This window comes from Tetrao urogallus, assembly GCF_951394365.1.
Source record: "Tetrao urogallus genome assembly, chromosome: 10".
NCBI classification, from domain to species: domain Eukaryota; kingdom Metazoa; phylum Chordata; class Aves; order Galliformes; family Phasianidae; genus Tetrao; species Tetrao urogallus.
In genome coordinates this window covers 9884692-9903239 of record NC_136823.1, presented here as the reverse complement: position 1 = coordinate 9903239, position 18548 = coordinate 9884692, and the positions used below count along the sequence as shown (strand labels likewise).

Below are 18548 nucleotides of genomic sequence, written 5' to 3'. Positions count from 1 at the left end.
CGCCAAGAGAATGAACAATTAACCTTTTTTTAGCCTCTCCTCCCATTTCTTCCCCAGCTCCCAGCCGCCTCTATATACATCATATATTATATTACTATATTCTCATATAACTCTGCTTTTTCAGTTTCAGTAGCGCAAATGATTAATTCCAAGAGGGAAAAAAAAAGAACAAAGAGGAAAAAAAGAAACAAGGGAAAAAAGCAGCCCCTACAACTATTTACAGAATAGTTTATCTTGCAGAGGCAATGGGGTTTGGCATTGGGAATAGCCTGGTTTGCAAATGTGCTGCGTGGGCTTGAGTCTACACTCGTCCCCTCCTCTGCCAGGGCTGAGAAAGGACCAGGTGGTGGGGACAGGGAATCGAAACTGCAAAGTGGAAGATACTGGCTTCTTTAACATACCAAAAAATTATTGCAGTATAAATGCACCCCCGCCACCCCCGCAAAAGCAGAGAAGAGGAAGTGATGGAGGAAGCTCCGTGAGTGGGGGGAATCTCAGTAAAATTACCTGACCTGGAAGGCCTTGGGGGCCGTTCCCACAGCTGTCAGTGCTTCCTCAGATTATGGCAAAGGTCATCTATGCCAGTGAGTAACACCCACCCTGTGCCTCTCCCCCCAACCCTTACACTGTGCATGCCAAAATATCCCACGAGTCCCTCCACGCCAGATCTTTTCCAGAGAGAATTCTACTGCAGAAAGCTTCTATTCCCAGAAAACCCCAGTAAGAGCTGCAGAAAGGATTGCTCTTAGGTCTGGCTGGTTTCTCCAGCTGCTGAAACCTTCTGGCCAACCCATGTCAGTATTTCTGTGAAGACGGAGGCGGTGACCTCAGGCAGCTCTTTGTGCAGTGCATGGTAGGCTTCCTCATACACCTGCAGACAGGGAGAGAGCAGGGATTAGCACTGAACAAACACCTTCACGGGCAGAGCAGCCTTCAGCCCCTCTTGGCAACACCCCTGCGTCCCATGCTTTGTCTGGTTTTTCCTCCCAGGTGTGATTGGAGCAGAAGATCTTAGTGGTCTTTCCAACCCTAACAATTCTGCGTGTGTCAGGTTATCACATCACATCTAAGGGCACACTCTGCTTCAAAAAGAAGTCTACCATAGTGTTCCAGCTTCTGTGCTGATGGACCCTGCTCTGCTCATCCCAAGCACCCTGCTGCCCAATGCCACACATTCCTTCCTCCCTGAAGGGCTGGGAACCTGCTTGGTTTGCCAGGAACCAGCCCTGCTTCCCCCATTGTGACTCTTGAGTGAGCAGTGCTGAGGCCTCTGCTTGCGGGATAGCATCCTAAAAATGGAGAAAGCAAGCTGACCTTCAGCGTTTTGTCCTGGCTCTGCACCGTGTCCATCAGTAAATAGGAGCCTTTGATATCGCAGAGCTTGTCAGAAGAGCCATGCAGCACCAGGATGGGCAAAGTCAGCTTGGGCAGAGCTCGCTCGATTCTGGTAATGGCATTCATCAGCTGGATGACAAAGGAGACCTTCATGCCACCGTGGTAGACCAGGGGGTCAGACGTGTAGGACTCCATCTGGCAAGGAGAGAGGGGTGATTTCAGGTTAGCAATGTTTCATGCAGAAAGGACAGAGCAGGTGGAGTAGAGGCTCTTCCCTCGGCTCTCACGCTTGTTTCCTGCTCAATCAAGATTTCCTGCCATCAGAGTCAGGGCCAACATCTTCACTATGGCTGCTGGTGAATAATTGCCTGCCCATTTCTTCCTAACTAACTGCAAGGAAGAAATTCTGTACTCAGAAGGCAGTGAGGCAGTGGCACAGATGCCCAGAGCTGTGGGTGCCCCATCCCTGGAGGTGATTAAGGCCAGGCTGGATGGGGCCCATGGCAGCCTGAGCTGGTGAGGGGCAACGAGCCCACAGTTTGGAATGAGATGGTCTTTAAGGTCCCTTCCAAACTGAGCCATTCTATGACCTAGGCCTGCAAGCAGCTGACAAAGTCTGCTGCACAGCACTCATACACCAATGTTCTCTGAGTACAGAGGACACAAGGATGGGATTAGGGATTAGGCTAAAGAAAAAGTCAACAACTTGCTCAGCCATACTGTGAGAGGCTAAAAATACACCAGAGCTGGTGCAGAAAGTTGCTAGGAAGGAGTATTTGCTACAGCAGGCAAATCTACAGTAAATATTTGTATACTGTACGTGGAGACGGCCCACACAGCCACTGCCATCTCAATATTTGCCAGAATGCTTTGATTACGGGTTGGTCTCTGGCACAGCCTCCAGTTTCTCCCAGCCCTGGCAGATGTTTATAGAAACAATGGTTATTTATAGGTTAGCCAAAATCAGCCTTCTTCTCTCCTTGCAGACACAGAGGTCTGTTCAAGTTCTTGCTTTGCTGGAAGGTGAGGTCACTGTGAGGTTATTGGGGAGGGAGGAGGACACAACTGGTGGGGCTTTCCCAACTGCAGGCATTCATTCATTCTCTAGAGATGCGGAGCTGATTTCCTTTCTCAGCACCTCAAATGCGTTGGGACACAAAGCACTGGAAATGGAGCTGGCAGGGAGGCACACGGTGCACAGAGGTCTTTCCCCACTGCCTTCTTGTTTCATTGAATCCCATCAGCAGTTTTGCATTTGTAGAATCATTAAGGTTGGAAAAGACCTCTAAGATCATCCAGTCCAACTGCCCACCTGCCATCATCAGTATTGCCCACTAAACCACTCCTATGTCCCTTGTTTTGAGCAAATCCATTGGGTTGCACAGGCTACTTGCTTCAGCTGAACCCACATCTGTTAGCAGTGCACTAAGGCAGCACAGCCTGGAGATGTTTTATTATTTATTAAATGTTTAATTGAAGTACTTGAGGGAGAGGCAGAATTGGGAGGGGTGGGTGGGTGGACTGACAGAAGTTCTCTTCCCATGGAGTAAAATAATGTCGATGAATTCATGTGCATTATGCATCCCCAGTGCCATGCATGCTAGGAGAATGACCTAATAGGTTTCTTTCTCTTGTTCTCTTCCTAAAGAACAGGGAATTTTTTTAGCTACTGAGCTGTCAACAAATGTTTTTGTATAGATGATGGAAGGGGGAAAAAATAATAACTTAATCCCAACCCAGATCCATCAGCAGTGAGTAGGAGGATCCTACTGCTGGTGAACGAACAAAATCCTTGTTAAAAAGTTAATGCTCAGAGCACAGTGTGAGTGCAAGGCAGAAGCTTTGTCCACAGCTTTAAGCTAATCAACAAAAAATAAATAATTAAAAAGGAAAAAAATAAAAGATTTAGGAGCTTGCTGTTGCAGTGAAGGTGATTTACTGGTCCTGTTTCATTTTGAGACTTTTATGGGTTACGCTGTTATGGGTTTTATGGGTTATTCTGCAGCTTGGAAGCAGAAGCGGGGTTTTGAGGTTGCACCTTGCTCTCTTTTGTGTCTCTTGCATTTGATATTGCACACAGATCAAATGAGCATCTCCATGCCATCCTGCATCACAGTGCCTACACCCTGAGGACAGCCTGCTGGGAACACAGCCTCATCAGGAAATTCTTGGATGACATCCCAAAAACATTTCCAGAGAACGAAAAGTTGGCCGGGCAGAAGAATATGTTTAACATATAAATAATGGATGTTTCCAGCACATTGTGTGCTTTGAGGCCGTGCAACCCGAGTCCAAAGGGAGGGTGGAGTGTGTGCCAGTGGCAGCCAGAAGACGAGATGCTGGAGTGCCTTTGGTGAGTGCACTGCAGCCCACTGCTGCTATGCCAGAGGCAAGTTCATGCGCAGGTGGGCAGGCAGCAGAGCAGGGAGGAGTGGGAGTCTTCTCCTGAGGACCACTGCACTGTGAGCAGGCGTGCCAAAGCAGACCTGTTCTCATGTGTTGTGAAATGCTTTCCCTTCCTGCACGGAAAGGGAAAGGGCAGAGGAAAAACAACACACAGGAAGCTCTTGAGACTTGGAGCATCACACAGCAGTGGGAGCAGCGGCAAATATTTGGGTGGGAAAAAAAACACAGGATAGCATTTGTTATAAATTGTTCCCATGGAATAAGAAAATATTTGGACAATACTGTGTGGTAAATTAAGGAAGTTCACTGACACTTCTCTAAATGTGTTATGACCGGGTTGTCTCCCATCAGCACTTTTCTCTTGTTGTGCTCTGTAGTGCAGCAATTTCCAGCAGAAGATCCAGCTGTTGGAAGCAGGTGTGCTTAAAACTGCCTTCCTTAAAGAGCAGCTGGGACACACAGTGCCACATAATGACCTTGAGCCAGGCAGAGAGCTGCATGTTCCAGCCATGCTCACTGCTCCTGGACAGGGAGCACCTTTGAATTCCTGGGCCAGAACCATGGAAACCTGGTGGCTCTTCAATAGGGCAAGAGGGTACAGCCTCAAGTTGTGCCAGGAAATATTCAGGTTGAGTATTAGGAAGAATTTATTCTCCTAAAAGGTGGTAATGCACTGGCATAGGCTGCCCAGGGAGTGGTGGAGTCACTTTGCCCGAGATGTTCCAGAACCATGGAGATGTGGCACTGAGGGATATGGTTGGAGGGCAGTAGTGGTGGTAGTTGGACTACGTGGTCACAGAGGACTTTTCCAACCTTCATGATTCTGTGATTCTATTCCATAAGACTCCTTTTCTTTGCAGTTTCCTAACAGGTGAGTCAAAGGGAGGAATGTGCTGAAGCTGATGCATTGCGTCAGCTGACATCGTCTTTGCTCCTGATCCTTTCAGCTTCAATTCTAGCACTGCATGAACAGCAGGAGAAGTGACAGCATTTGTCAATGGAACAACCTGCTATGGCTGTGAGCTCCCCTGCTTTTGAGACGACCTTGGGTGCTGTGTTGTCCATTCAAACTTTCTGAAATACACCAAGTTCTGGGTCATTCCCTCTCTGGACCAAGCAACTTCACTCACCTGTAGACCAAGCTTCCCTGCTTGCTCTCCTCCCTCCACACCAAGAAGGAAAGAGAACTGTCATGTATTGTGGCAGCAGTTGCAAGGACACCTGGCTGTGCCAATGGTGGCATGAATGGGCAGCAATGGTTATTGCTAGGAGGTGGTATGAATGGGAGAAGAGTCTCAAGCTGTGGCGACACTGAGAGAAGTTGATCCTGGAACCACTCCATTCACCTTGGCAGTGGAGCTGGAATTAGGTCGTTACAATGGCTGCTTCAATTGCAGCTCACTTCAGTATTATTCCCAGGCACAGAAAGAATACATGATTTGTTCAGAAAGGCTGTGACAGAGCCAGACTGCAATCCAGAAGACCTTGTAGCAAGGTCTTTGGGGCAAGCACGCTTTTTTCATCTGTCTGAATGCATTCAGCACAATGCCATTCTGGTGTGTAAGCAGGAATACCAACCTCTTGCATTGGAGTTTTGCACGGCAAAGAGCAGGATTGGAAATGCAGCCTTCAGTAACATTTGCAACCTGCATGAGCTGGTTGTGAGGAGAGGTGGTGGTACAGAAGGGACACCCAGAGCAGTCATGGGTGCAGGAGGTATGCAGGGACCAAGGGCTGCTTTCCCATGGTGAGCCACATATTCTGCTGTGTGCAAAAGGGCATGGATCTAGCCCTAGAGATTTAGAAAAATCTTTTTTTTTTTTTTTTAAATTATTTTTAACAGAAAAGAGAGGACTACAAAAGGGTACTGAGCATGCAGTAACTTTAAGTGGCATTAAGGTTCTCACCTCCTTCTTGTTCCGGGAAATTGCATTTGGATCTATTGATCCCAGCGACAAGTTTGGAAGCACAAGGTTGAGTACTTTTGCTGCAAAAACCTGTGGGAGAGGAAAGCAAGTAGTTAAGGAGCTGGTCAGGGCAAGAGAGATATAGAGGACCTAATCCTGAGCTGGTGGGAATCAGCACTGAAGTTAAACAGTTGAGGAATGTCAGCTGACACAGTAGAGAGATCTGTCCTATATTTAAAACATTTCTCTTGAAGTGAGTGTTTAAACTGCTCCTGGGATTGGGGGTGTGTGCAGGTCTGACATGTGTCAGCTCTCCGTCCACCACATTGCAGCTTCATCACCCCTTCCTTTTTTCTCACTCTCAAAGAGGCATCAGTGAGGCACCTTGGTAAGAAAAAGCTGTTTCCATTCCCCATGGAGCTGTTTTTTTCTGGTTCTCACTGCCCTGCCCTGCTGCCCCAGCTCTGATTTCAGACTGCAGTGCACACTCCATGCCATTTACAGGAGTTGCCTAGGCTGCACTCTTCCTGATAGGCAGATCCTCAGGGGAACCTGCAAATAAACACCAACAAAATGTGCATGCGTTGGCAAAGGAATCTATTGCTCACTTCTCTCCTGGGAAGGAAACACAAAAGCATTCAGCAGCCCAGGCCTGAAACTGCTGGCAGATGAAAGGGTAGCATCTTTCATTTGAATAGCACTACAAGTACGTTGGTACCACGCTTCTGCTCTGATCTTTGGTATCTGTCTTTAATTAAGTGATCAGCACTTGAGAAAATTGTGCCATTAGTGTATGCTGGTCTATGTTACAGCCCCTCTGTGCCCTCAGCCAATACCTGCAGGTGAGCTGTCACCTATGTTCCCTGTTTCTGCTTAGATTTAATCACTACTGAAGCGCTCTGACATTTCGGATCGCAGATGATACATGGCAGAGTAATTATGATATTAGAGGAATAACACAGGGTTGCAGTCAAAGTCATCCAACGTGACATGCTGCAAAGACTCACAGCAGATCTGAGCACCTGTGCTTTGGGCTGGATGTGACTATAACAGGTTTATGGGAACTGTTAGGTCAGGGCTTGAACCAGTGATTGAGCACCTGGTGAAGGAGTGTAGCCAGCCCTGGGAGCACAGGTGGAAGCAATTGATCTGTGTGATTGAAAGGGGTGGACTGTGGGTACACTGCTTCCTAACCTCATTTAAAGGCTGGCAGCCATAAGGGAAGCACCTTTGCTTGGGGATTATCTCCCTGAAAGTGTTTAGTGTGCCCTGATCTTGGAAAGGGATAAGTGGTTTCTTTATTATTGAATTGTGACCTCAGTTTTTCTTGCGTTTGGAGTATCTATATCTGCTGCTGCCTGTTCTTACACAGATGTCGTCATTCCTTAGAATCATTAAGGTGGAAAAGACTGTTAAGATCATCAATTCATTCCCATCATGCCCTCTAAACCATGTTAAAATGGCACTGTGAATAAAAGTAATTCTACTGAGCTGACCCACTAAAAATACATCCACCCAGGTGCAAGTACAATGAGCAAGAATGAGGTTTTCTCTTGTGTTAATGTGATGTGATGATTTGAGGAATTCATCTGAATGAATTCTAGGCAAGGACTTTGTGCTGACAATGCTGCAGCATTTTGCTTCTCTAAGCCACTTACAGTGACCCAGATATACATAAAGTAACTGCAGATCCTTGGCTAAGATATTTAATTTGGAAATGTAATTATTGTAGGTTTTCTTTGCAGTCTATGGAGCTGAAGAGAAACAACCTCAGAACCTGAGATCCGAATACTGGTTTGGATGTTCCTGCCTCTGAACATTACTGTGTCAACATTAGGCAATTAGGCTGCCCCAAAATTGGAGCCTGAGTTAAGTGCTAGGGTGAGTTCCTGTGCCTAATGATTGCTAAGTGAGGAGGAAAGCCTTGGCATGAGAGATTAGCGGTTGCTCTCTCAAGATCTGTTTAGAATATCAGTTGCAAAATCCACATGTTGTTATTAAGACCATAGACAATTAGGCCTACAACTCACAAAATAGGGAGAAAGGCTTTCTTTACTTCTAAATTCAGCTTTAGGGTACAGTAAGTTGATGTACTCCCCCATTATAGAAGTAATATGTTTGATGGTGATGAGCTGCACACTTGTCAGATCCAGTGTGACCATTTCTCTGTTCTGATGATACGTGCTTTTCTCCACAGCCCACAGATGATCTCTGTGACATGCTTTGGAAAATTCCTGGAGCTTCTGCACGTATCTGGAGTTCTGCCAAACTGCTATAGAAATACAGCTGGATCTGGTCCCAAGCACTTCCAGCCCAGGTGAGTGGTGTCAGTGCAGTTGTTTCTGATGTTCAGCTGTGTAAGGGAAGCCCCAGGCTCTGTAGATAGCATGTCAGATGTGCCCATGTATTTCCTGTGTGTGCAGGAACTCCTATTTACACACAGGCAGAACCTTTTGGTATAAAAGTCTCATTGGGAAAGGACTCTGACTTCTGGATGGTCTTCAAATCTGCAGGCAGTACACCATCCATATTTGGATTCATTGAATCATTAAGGTTGGAAAAGATCACAGAATCACAAGGTTGGAAACGACCTGCAAGATCATCTAGTCCAACCACCCTCCCATTCCTATTAGTACCACAAGCTACTAAACCATAAACCATCTCTAAGATCACAAAGTCCAACTGTCAACCCATCCCCACCGTGCCATGTCCCTCAGTGCCACATCTCCACAGTTCTCAAACATCTCCAGGCACAGTGACTCCAGTGCTCCCAGCATGCCAGTGCATCACTGCTCTTTCTAAGAAGAAACTGTTCCTAACATCCAACCCGAACCTCCCCTGGCACAACTTAAGGCTGTTATTTCTTGTCCTGTGAGTCAAGGTCACATCAAGTGGAGAACTCAAGTTTTATGCTACAATCAAAGAGACAAAAGGTTCCCCTGAGCTTTTAATGATTATGAGCAATGTAATGCAACCTGTGACATGCTGGACTTTAATTAAAAGCCATGCTATTGAAGGGCTGGCTGTGTTTGATATATGAAGGTTTTTGTCCCTGTTGGTTCGAAGTGGCAATTGTTGGTTCTTGAGATAACTGCTCCCAGATGACCAAGAGTGCAATGCTGGGAATATTGGCTGGGCTGAGGGTGATGCTTTAAAGCATCAGCTGTTTGAGCTGTTCAGTGCAGGTGTGTGAAATCCTAACACTGTTCAGATCTCACATCTCTCTGTGAGAATCATCTTGGGATAAGATTGAAATGGAGTGCTGAACATTGCCTCTTGACTGGAAGTGCAACTCAAAGCTCACTTCATGGGTTTTGCACTGGTTTAACTGCATGGATGCTTTGTGGTGTAGACATATTTCTTCTGAACAAAATAATCTCTGTCCCCACGCACCTCTGTGTGCTTACTTCTCTCTCAAGATCTCTTCTTGACCAACTGCTTGAGTGAATGCTTTTTAGTTCAGCTCACCAACAAGTGAGCTGGATTGTCAAAATAGGTGAGCTGCATATGCTAGCCAGGCTGGTTTTGCTGAGCAGAAAAATCTCTGGTAACACTTATAAACTATTGGTATCAGGCTGAGAGCAATGGGTACAGGGATGTCAGGGAGATGGGATGTCAGGAAAATGAGATGCTATATGATCAAGGATATGCCAGGTTATGCTTTCATATCTCAGCAAGAGGCCAAACGGAAAACTCAAAGCAAAGAGCCATTCTTGTGTACTGATTCTGTAAGGCACGTGCTGGGGGTAGGGATTATTTCCTATGAGATTGTGCAGCCCACTCTATTTCACAGCATTCAGCAGCAGAAATTCAGCAGGCCACGCTTTCTTATTCTCATGAGCACATGTGATTTCTGTCCCTTTTGCATCCTTTGAAATTCAGAAGGCTCAGAGCCAAGTTTGGTCCAGAGAGAGCAGCAGGATCCTGCTCTCAAGTAGGTAGGTGTTCCTACCAGGAGTCACAGGGCACTGGATGAATTGTGTCACTGCTCTGAGCTACTTGTGTAGCCAAGGTAAATTCCTGCTCAGCAGGAAACTGCCCCAGCAATGGGCTGAATGCAGTGGACCTTGTGAAATGGCTCATGGCCTGGAAGTCACACTGGTTCCAGGGGAAAACCAAAGCCTTTTTGCCTCAGAGGCACTGGCACCAATGCTGGGTCCTTTGTCTCTGAGAAGGGAAAAGCACACAAGTGTTTCCAGCTCAACTTTTTGGGAAGTGGCAGCTTTTGCAGGAATATTCTGCTTGTTTTCACTCCTTTCTCTTGCAAATATCTTTCCAACTCCAGGAATGACTTCAAATATATTTGACAGAGCAGAAATATTTCAGAAATAATTACATTTTTACCAGTTTTAAGAAGCAGCAATAGATCTGAGGGAGAAAGGAATGTGCTGTGAACTTGTGTTATTGTGCTCAAGATGCTCCCTAGGAATGTGACCCCATAAACAACTTTGCAACGCTTCAGTTGGAGATTAGGAACTGAACTGAAGTTTATCTACTATCTGCTACTGACCTGCAAGAAACCAAACTGCAATAATACTGGTTTCCATAGAGCTGGTTAGTCCCTATTTCAGAAAGGATTTAGTGTCTAGCAAACTGAATAGAAAGCTTTTCTTCCTCTTAGAGCTGTATTTTCCACCTGTGGGGAGTCACTCATGAGGAAAACACTGACTGGCATCCAGGTGGTGCAGCTCTCAGCAGGCTTTGGCATTTGAAGACTGGAGGTCTCAACACGTTTCCTTCTATGGAAAAATGAGATGATTAAAAGCCACCCTTGGGGCTTGTATTCTTCTTTTGTGGGGTCAGTTGGTGGGTTAGCTACAGCAAAAGGTGTGACAGGATTATGCTGAAAGCTGAGGCAAGATGTTTCCTTTTTCTCAGGGAAAAAAAAAAAAAAGATGAGAAATAGTTCAGAAGTAGATTAAAATGAGAAGCTAGCCCTAGAAGGAGACTAAGGAGAGGTTAAAGGGACAAGGTCTGTGGGAATGAGTTGTTCTCTCATTACTTCTGTCTTAGCTGGTCCTTCCCTTTGCTTACAGTTTCTTTTTAGAGTTGTTTATTCTTTTAAGCATCCAGAAAGGAGGGGAGAGCTGAGGGTTGGCTGCCTCCCTGGGGAAGGGCAGAGCAGGCAGTGCAAACCGGGGTCAGACATAACCCAGAACAGGAGATGTGGACTGGAGGAGGTAAAGCCTAAATGCTAACAGAAGGAGATGCTGCACAAGGACCAGCAATGGTACCAAGCCAAGATGCTGCTGTTGATGCTCTAGCTGGAAGCCATTCAGGCTCATGGATTCCTGGGACTCAAGAGCTCTAGTTTTGTTTAGAAATCAATCATCCCCCAAATGTCAAAAATAACCCCAGCCTGACACTGCCAGCAGCCTGTGTTGAACTGTACCAGACTTTGTATGAGTCAGGGAGAAAACTGAGAGGAAGGGGAAGGCCGGTGCTGCGTGGGTTGCTGCGGGGCGTGTGATGATGGCACAGTCTGCTGCCACCTCCTGTAGTGCATTGCTCTCTGGCTTCCATTTAAATAAGCTTTTCTGGATGAGTTCAGGATTTGCTTCCCCTCCAAACAGTGGGTGCAGCTGTGAGAGGCGCTCCAAAGCAATGTACTGACTGGCATTCAGGTGGTATCTATCTCAGTGGGTTTGGTGTTATCATAACTTCATTTGAGTCGGAAGGGCCCCTTAAAAGCCATCAGTCCAACCCCCCTTCAATGAACAGGGGCACCCACAGCTCCCTCAGGTGCTCAGAGCCCATCCAGCCTGACCTTGGCTGTGTCCAGGGATGGGGTACCACCACTTCTCTGGGCAGCCTGTGCCAGTGCCCTTACTGTAAAAAAATAAAAATAAAAAACCCTACCCTATATCCAGTCTAAATCTCTCCAGTTTTAGTTTGTTAACCATTTTCCCTTGTCCTGATGGGAGGAGGCTGGAAGTCTCCGTGGAAGGAAACCTGTTGAGGAGATGACTGGGTGCACTGGGGATTGGCTCTTACCTTGATGGGGGTGGCAACTTCTGGGCTAGCAACCACCAGAGGAGAGATTAGCAGCATGCCTGAAAAGTCACTGGGTCTCTCACTGGCTGTCAGGATGGAGATGGCTCCCCCCTGCAATGCAAAGTAACACGGCTTAATGCAGATCACAACATCTCACTTATATAGTAATCCTGTTACTGGAAGGATTTAGTTCAAAAAAGCAATCAATTTCTGCCCAACTACCCAGCATGCAGAAATCCTCGCTCATTACTGGGAGTTAAATAATCTTCTTGTCCACCACCAGCCCATCCTGACTCCATGCACCCTGCACATCGCTTTGAGCCAAATGTGGTCAGGCTCAGCCTGAGGACAGGAGGGCTGGGGGATGCAGGCGCTTGGCTGGCTTGCTGGGGGAAGTTTGCAGAGGATTAGTTGCCAGGGGAAATCTTTGGTGACCTTCTGCGCTGCCAGAGAAGCAAGGGCTCGTTAAATGGAGCAGCAGTGAGAAGCATCTGAAAGACCTGGCTGGGAAATTAGCTCCTTGTTACAGCGGCTTTGGAGCGCGGCGAGCACTTCAGAGCATGCCATGCGTTCTTATGCAAGAACAATCGTTTATCTGAGCATGGGCTGAATCCCAAAGCACTTATTCATTTTTCTCTCCTCCGGGAAGGCAGGGGGAGAAGATCAGTGACATCAATGGGAATATTGCTCGCTTGAATAAAGGGATTTGGCCCGTGCTGTCAGAACCAGACTTCAGATCTGTTCACCAAATCATTGCCTTTGTTTTGGCGGCCCTAATCCTTGGTACGCTTCCCTGTGAGGTTGTTTAACAGAATGAGGCTATGCAGTGCTTTCGTGCTTCATCCCCTGGCTGCTCACAAAGCTCCGGAGGTCTTGCTCTCCTGGTTACTGGGTAAAAGGAGAAGCCCGATGCTACAGGGGGGTGGTAGGATTTATTGAGTTTTCAGTATGATTGAACCGTCCTACTAAAAGACAGGTCCATTTTTGCAAATGGGCACTAATTAGGGCCATGGTCCAGGTAGAGGAGTTAAGGACTAGCTATACAGGAGGCAGATTTTGTACAGTTAGGCATGCTGACAAACTGATTGTACCCTGCAAGGAGGGGTGGGGATGATGCTTACCATGGAGTGCCCCAGGATGAGGATGGGCAGCCCTGGATGATCCTTTTTCATGAGATCAATGTGCTGCAAGCTGTCTCTGATGAAGACGTGGAAATCTGAGACAACCATCCGATCCCCCTCGCTCTGCCCATGGCCAACTGTAGGGAAAAAGGAAAGCATGCATCTGAGTGATCTGAAGCAGTGGTTGCAGTCAAGAAAAGCTTTACTGAAATGTGCCTGCTGGGCTGTTACTGTCCTTTTAGAGTCTTTTAGAGGTTGTCTTTTCTCCCAGTCTTTTAGAGGTTGTGGAGCATCCTCCTTGGAAATCTTCAAAGGATGCCTGGATGTGGACCCAGGCACCCAACTCTGGCTCTCCCTGAGGTTGGAGCACACAGACACAGAGGTCCCTGACAACCTCAGCCAATTGCTGTAGAGCAAGAACTGCTGTGTGAGCATTGCCAAGAAATTGAAGAAAACTCTGAACACTAGATACAGTCACTATAAACTTACCAGACCCTGGATATGGACTGTTCCAGTGAGGGTGTGCATGAGCTTTGCAGAGTCCTCAGTGCTGCTCTGGAGCAGGAGGTGAGCTGGAAGCCTTCCCACTCTGAGCTGAGAAGCATTCAGCAGAGGCCAGGGCCTCCAAGGGGAGGCAGCAGCCTGTAGTGGGGATACATCAGGTGGCACGCTCCTTCTAAACAAGTGCTCATGCAAACTGTGCTGCACCTGTGTGCTGCTAGCTCGTTCTGCGTCTGGGAATTATCTCATCTAATCAAAGGGAAAGGAATGACAAAAGTGGGAGATGAAGAGTTGCCATGGAAACAGTGGTATCCCTTGCAGAGGTGGACTCAGCAGATCCACGAGCACAATTCCAGGCAGTTCTGAACTCACAAAGGCTTGAAATTAGTCATAGAATCACCAAGATTGGAAAAGACCTTCAAGATTGTCTAGTCCAACTGTCCTCCTACCACCAGCGTTTCCCCACTAAACCACATCTCTTATAGAATCATGGAATCTACCTTGGGGAAGCACTTTGCACGTGTACTGCATCAAACATCAGATAGAAAGACTATCAGGGATAGGATTCTTCCTTAAAAGCAGTTATTTGTTTCTATTCCATGTACATTGTTAAGGAAAACTGTGAAGGGGGAAATACTGTGCAAACCACTTCCATATTGATGGAGTGTAGGGAGTGCCAAACAGCATCCCTTCCTGTGTGCCTCCCTGGGGCTTCTCTGGTGAGACCAGACTGCAGGCAGAGATTCAAAGGCACGAAGGGCAATGGCTTGTCAAAGCCCAGCATCTAAGAAAGCCAGATTTGCTTATTTCCTTGCTTCTGAGTGGTCTCCGTGGGTCTCAAAGCAGTGAGTACGGCAGTCAGCCATGATGTCTGCCCAACCAACTCAGAGATGTCATCCTGGTCTATCACAAATAATATATTGTTGGTGCTGCTTTCTATGCACACGCTGCAGTTTCTGCCAAAGTATGACACTGTAAGCATCCCCTGTGGATCAGTGATCAGAAACAAATCAAAGAGCCAATTAAAGTAAGAACTGAAATGATCTACAGAAGTGAAGCCATGTGTGGGGCTAGTGGATTTATTTACCTTTTTCTCAACATCTATATACTTTCAGTCATCTCACTCTATGGAGCTCAAATGTGTCTTCTGCTTAATATTTGACCTGCAAATTTAACAGGCTGATAGGAGTTGAGCAGTCCAGAGAGAGAGGAACCTGTTCTCTTAGCAGAGCTCTGCACTTCCACTTCTTTTTTCTCTGGTGCGCTTGCTTCTTGTATCTCTTTCTGTGCAGTCTGTGCAAGACAGCTGAGCAAGCAGAAATAGCAATATCCCCGTGACCCAGGTCTGTATATGGGCTGTGAGTCTGTCTGGGGGCTGTGAGGCTTTGCCCTATTTTTGGGTAGAGAGAGGCAGGTCTGGAAGGCCTCCGTGGTTGTTGGTCCTACTACAAAACAACGATACTGCCCGTAACAGAGAGGTACCTATGTATTTCTTGGCTCAGGAAGCCAGGAAATGCCTGTGCAACAGCACACCACTGGATTTCTCCAGGTTTGTGGTAATTTTATGGATTACTTAATGAATCTGTGCTTTTAGCTACTAAGCTACTATCCCCCCCTCATGGCACACAGCAGCACTTGGAGAACAGTTTGTCTGCATGTGTGGTATAAGAAGATCATGCAAATCTTTGCACCAGTACTGCCAGATGGCAGGTTTCCTCTCCACGAAACCAAACTTCTTCCACCAGAGAATGAGTTCATTGGAAGTTTGAATCTGCCAGCTGAGAAAGCTTCAGGGAAAGGAGTTAAGATCTCTTCTGTTAAATGAAAGCCATATGCACCACTGAACTTTGGCAAAGTCATGGGTATTGACCTGTTTTTCTCTGATCTTGTGATCTGGAGCTATTAAGAGTGAAAGATCAGGTTCATCCTTGATGTGAAGCTATTTGCTTTGAGTTTTGCTTGGAAAAAAACTGATGTAGCAGTCCCACAGCATCTGTGGCAGGATACTTGGTGCAAGAGGAGAGGACTGGCCTGGGCACAGGAACCAACCAGGGCTGTCCAAGCCCATGTGAGACAACAGCCACAAGTCACAGCCCCATGAGTTCCCATCGCATCTCTCCTCTTGGGGCCACTGGTTTCAACAGCATAATGCCTTTGCCATTAAACTTCTTGACACACACATCTATAATGAGCTGTGATTGCCCATGCACGTCTTTACGGCACACAGCTTTCATCATCTGTTTGTAGCTCTCACAGCTATCTGGCTTCATCACCATCTTGTGTGCTTCATATGCATGTAGTGGCTCAGTTATCAACCATTTCAGGTTCTAGGTACTAAGATATGAGCATCCTTTACTAGATGCAAGACTTTAAAACGAGAATGTACAACTTTTTTCTTCCAATTGCCATCTAGGATTAAAATGCCTGAGTCTCCATTTGCAACTGAACGCATTGCTGTTAAATAATGGACATTGCTGAAACAAAGCCTGAATAAAGGCTGCAGAGATCTGGCCCAGTATGCACACATTATTTTCTGCATGAGTTTGTTCAGACTGCAGCTCTACCACTGTAGGGGCGTGAACAGTGACTTGTGATCAGTCAACCCTATCTGAAAGCACGACCTCAGAGCATGATTCCTCCTATGGCTATCGATCCTCCAACGTTGCTCACCTTTCTGGGTGGAAGAATGCTGACTGCCTGAGCAGGAACACAAAGCCTCGGTTCAGTGATGGAATACTTAATGGTGTGAGGGCTCTGGAGACTGAATTATCACTGCAAAGATATCGCTCTGCCTGCATAAAGGAGCCTTTATCAGTCTGGATAAGCTCAGCGGCACTGCTCACCTTAAAGAGAGCTGTATCCTCATCTGGGTTGAAAACATGGGGAAAACTGCTGAACAGCTCCTGTGCTGAGAAAAAGGGGGAAGAACAAACAAGAAGGAGCTTTGACAACTTTTGTCTTAGCGTCACACTGCCTTCCCTCTGGAGAAGGAAGGAGCTTCAAACCCTCAGCAAATCATTCTGAGCCATGATGAGAAAATCCCTCCAGGCTCTCTACTCCATCACACCTGAGCAGAATCTTGTTCTCTGGCTTTTCTACAAGCCCCAGGCCATATGTGTTTCTTTCTCCTTCTATCACTAGACCCTCCCAGCAAAGGCTCTGCCCGATCCTGTGTGCTCAGGTGTGCTGTGAGCCATCCCTCAAAGCTCCAGCTGGGACACTTTGCCACTGAAGATAAGGTGACATGGAAGTGCAGGGTAAAATGCTGACTTCAGCTATGCTGCTGTATATTTTCTGATGTCAGTGGTGTTCCTTAAAGCTCATAGTTATGGGAGAACAGAAATTATGGTCTGTTGTTTTTTTCAGCCTTTACTCACTATTTATCGTGAGAAAGCCATAAAATGTAGAGAGAGGACATGAGAGAGCTGCCTGGGGAGCAGTAACTCTCCAAGCAGAGTCTGGATCTTGACTATTCATACATTTGGAGGCTTCCTGCTTTGGGATAACGGAGATGGTTTGGTTCCATTTTTGTTACAGTAAGCATACCACCACAGCATCGGTGATATGAAATGCTGTCTCCAGCCAATTGATGGTAGAAATAACCAACAGAACCACAGGGCTTGACTCCTGGCTTAGGATCCATCACACCATGTGCTTGGTTTTTTTCTGTCTAGATACCTAATTGTTGTGATGGGACAAGGGGAATTGGCTTCAAACTAAAAGAGAGGACATTTAGATTTAGACTGGATATAAGGAAGAAGATTTCTCCAGTAAGGGCAGTGAGACACTGGCACAGGCTGCCTAGAAAGGTGGTGGGTGCTCCATCCCTGGAGGCAGCCAAGGTCAGGCTGGACAGGCTCTGAGCACTTGATGGAGCTGTGGGTGTCCCTGTTCATTGCAGTGGGTTGGATCACCTTTAAGAGTCCCTTTCAAGTCAAACAGTTTCCCAGTCCTAACTCCAAGAATTTAAAGGGGAAGCACAACTGAGAGAGAGGGCTGGAAGAAGTTCAGGCTCTTCAGGTTTGCTGCTCCTGAGGCATAAACACATTTGGAGTTGCAGTAACAACAGAGTGTGGATGCAAGAGCAGCTAAATGTGAGACCTGTCATGTTAATAACCTCCAGCTGAGGAGCTGCTGCTGCAGAGCAGAATCCCACCCAAAAGGACATTTCTTAATGATGTCAGAAGGGGCCATTTGCAAAGCTTGCTGCAGCAGCCTCTGGTTTAATAAGCCGGAGCATGGATGTGATTCCACTCCCAAAGAGGCTGTGGGAGGTCAGAAAGGTGGACTTACTGCTCCAGCACACGGCAGCAGCAAAAGGAGAGGTTTTTCCAAGATTCTGTGCTAAGCTCAGGCTGCTAGGACCCTCTTCTTTCTCTACCTGTGATCAATAAGCTTACTGGAGGGACCTACAGCTGGAGTCTGACAAGTCCATTTGAAACAAATGCCTATATGCCTTCTGGAGGAGGTATTTGCAAGAATATTATGCATTTGCATTTGCTTTGTTCCTCAGGGCCTTAGGTTTCTGCCCCAAACTGGAAATGGGATGAGCAATGATACAGCATGAGCCAATGTTCACCTTTAAAGCACTAAGTCAAGCAGACAGAGTTCTCAGGACTGTTTTAGTCTTGGAAGATGTTGTAGCAGCTAATTAAGTGATGTCACAAGGCATCACAGCTGATACCTGTATTTATGGGATCTATTCAAATTTGTCTGAGCAAGGACTGCTTTTTGTTGCACTTCTATGGCACCCAACACTGTAGAGCATCATTACAGACCTTGGTCCCAGGTACTGCAAGATCTAAACATAAGAATAAATTCCAATCCAAGAATGTAAGGTAACACATTTTTGCAGAGGAGGAGATGGGAGAGAGCACATAGATGGAGAATGTGGGTGATACAATACACAAGATGACACTAATAATGGGTGTACATAACAAATGTGCAAAGCCTTCACTTTCTGCTTGGGTCTTGTGTTTTTTTTTTTTTGAGGTTTAATGAAAGAAAATAATGAACAAGTAAGCACTTCAAATTGTCAGAACAATTCACTCGAACAAACTATGCTTGGTTTATAATGAATCAAATACACATCTTTTTCATCAAGTGAGCAATGCTCATTAATTAAATATATTAGATTTCAGAGCCCCCAGTGTTTAAATATTCGTTTAACAAGCAGTACATTTAATCCACCATCCAGGCTCGCAAACAATGAAAGCAACAGGAATAAGCTTCAATCAACATCTGGGGAAGTCAGCAGACTGTTCCTTTATCCTCAGGAACATGT

General features: G+C 46.4%; 1 protein-coding gene across 1 annotated transcript in view; it reads right to left on the bottom strand.

The window, feature by feature from the left end:
- Nucleotides 1-745: 745 nt before the first annotated feature.
- Nucleotides 746-18548, bottom strand: part of MGLL (monoglyceride lipase) — a gene marked incomplete at both ends in the record, with an annotated part of 50527 nt that continues 32724 nt past the window's right edge. Inside the window, 5 exons of the mRNA XM_079540160.1 lie at nt 746-871; nt 1315-1530; nt 5649-5738; nt 11643-11753; nt 12764-12900. Coding sequence (XP_079396286.1) covers nt 746-871; nt 1315-1530; nt 5649-5738; nt 11643-11753; nt 12764-12900 — 680 coding nt within the window. The remainder of the gene's footprint in view (nt 872-1314; nt 1531-5648; nt 5739-11642; nt 11754-12763; nt 12901-18548) is intronic.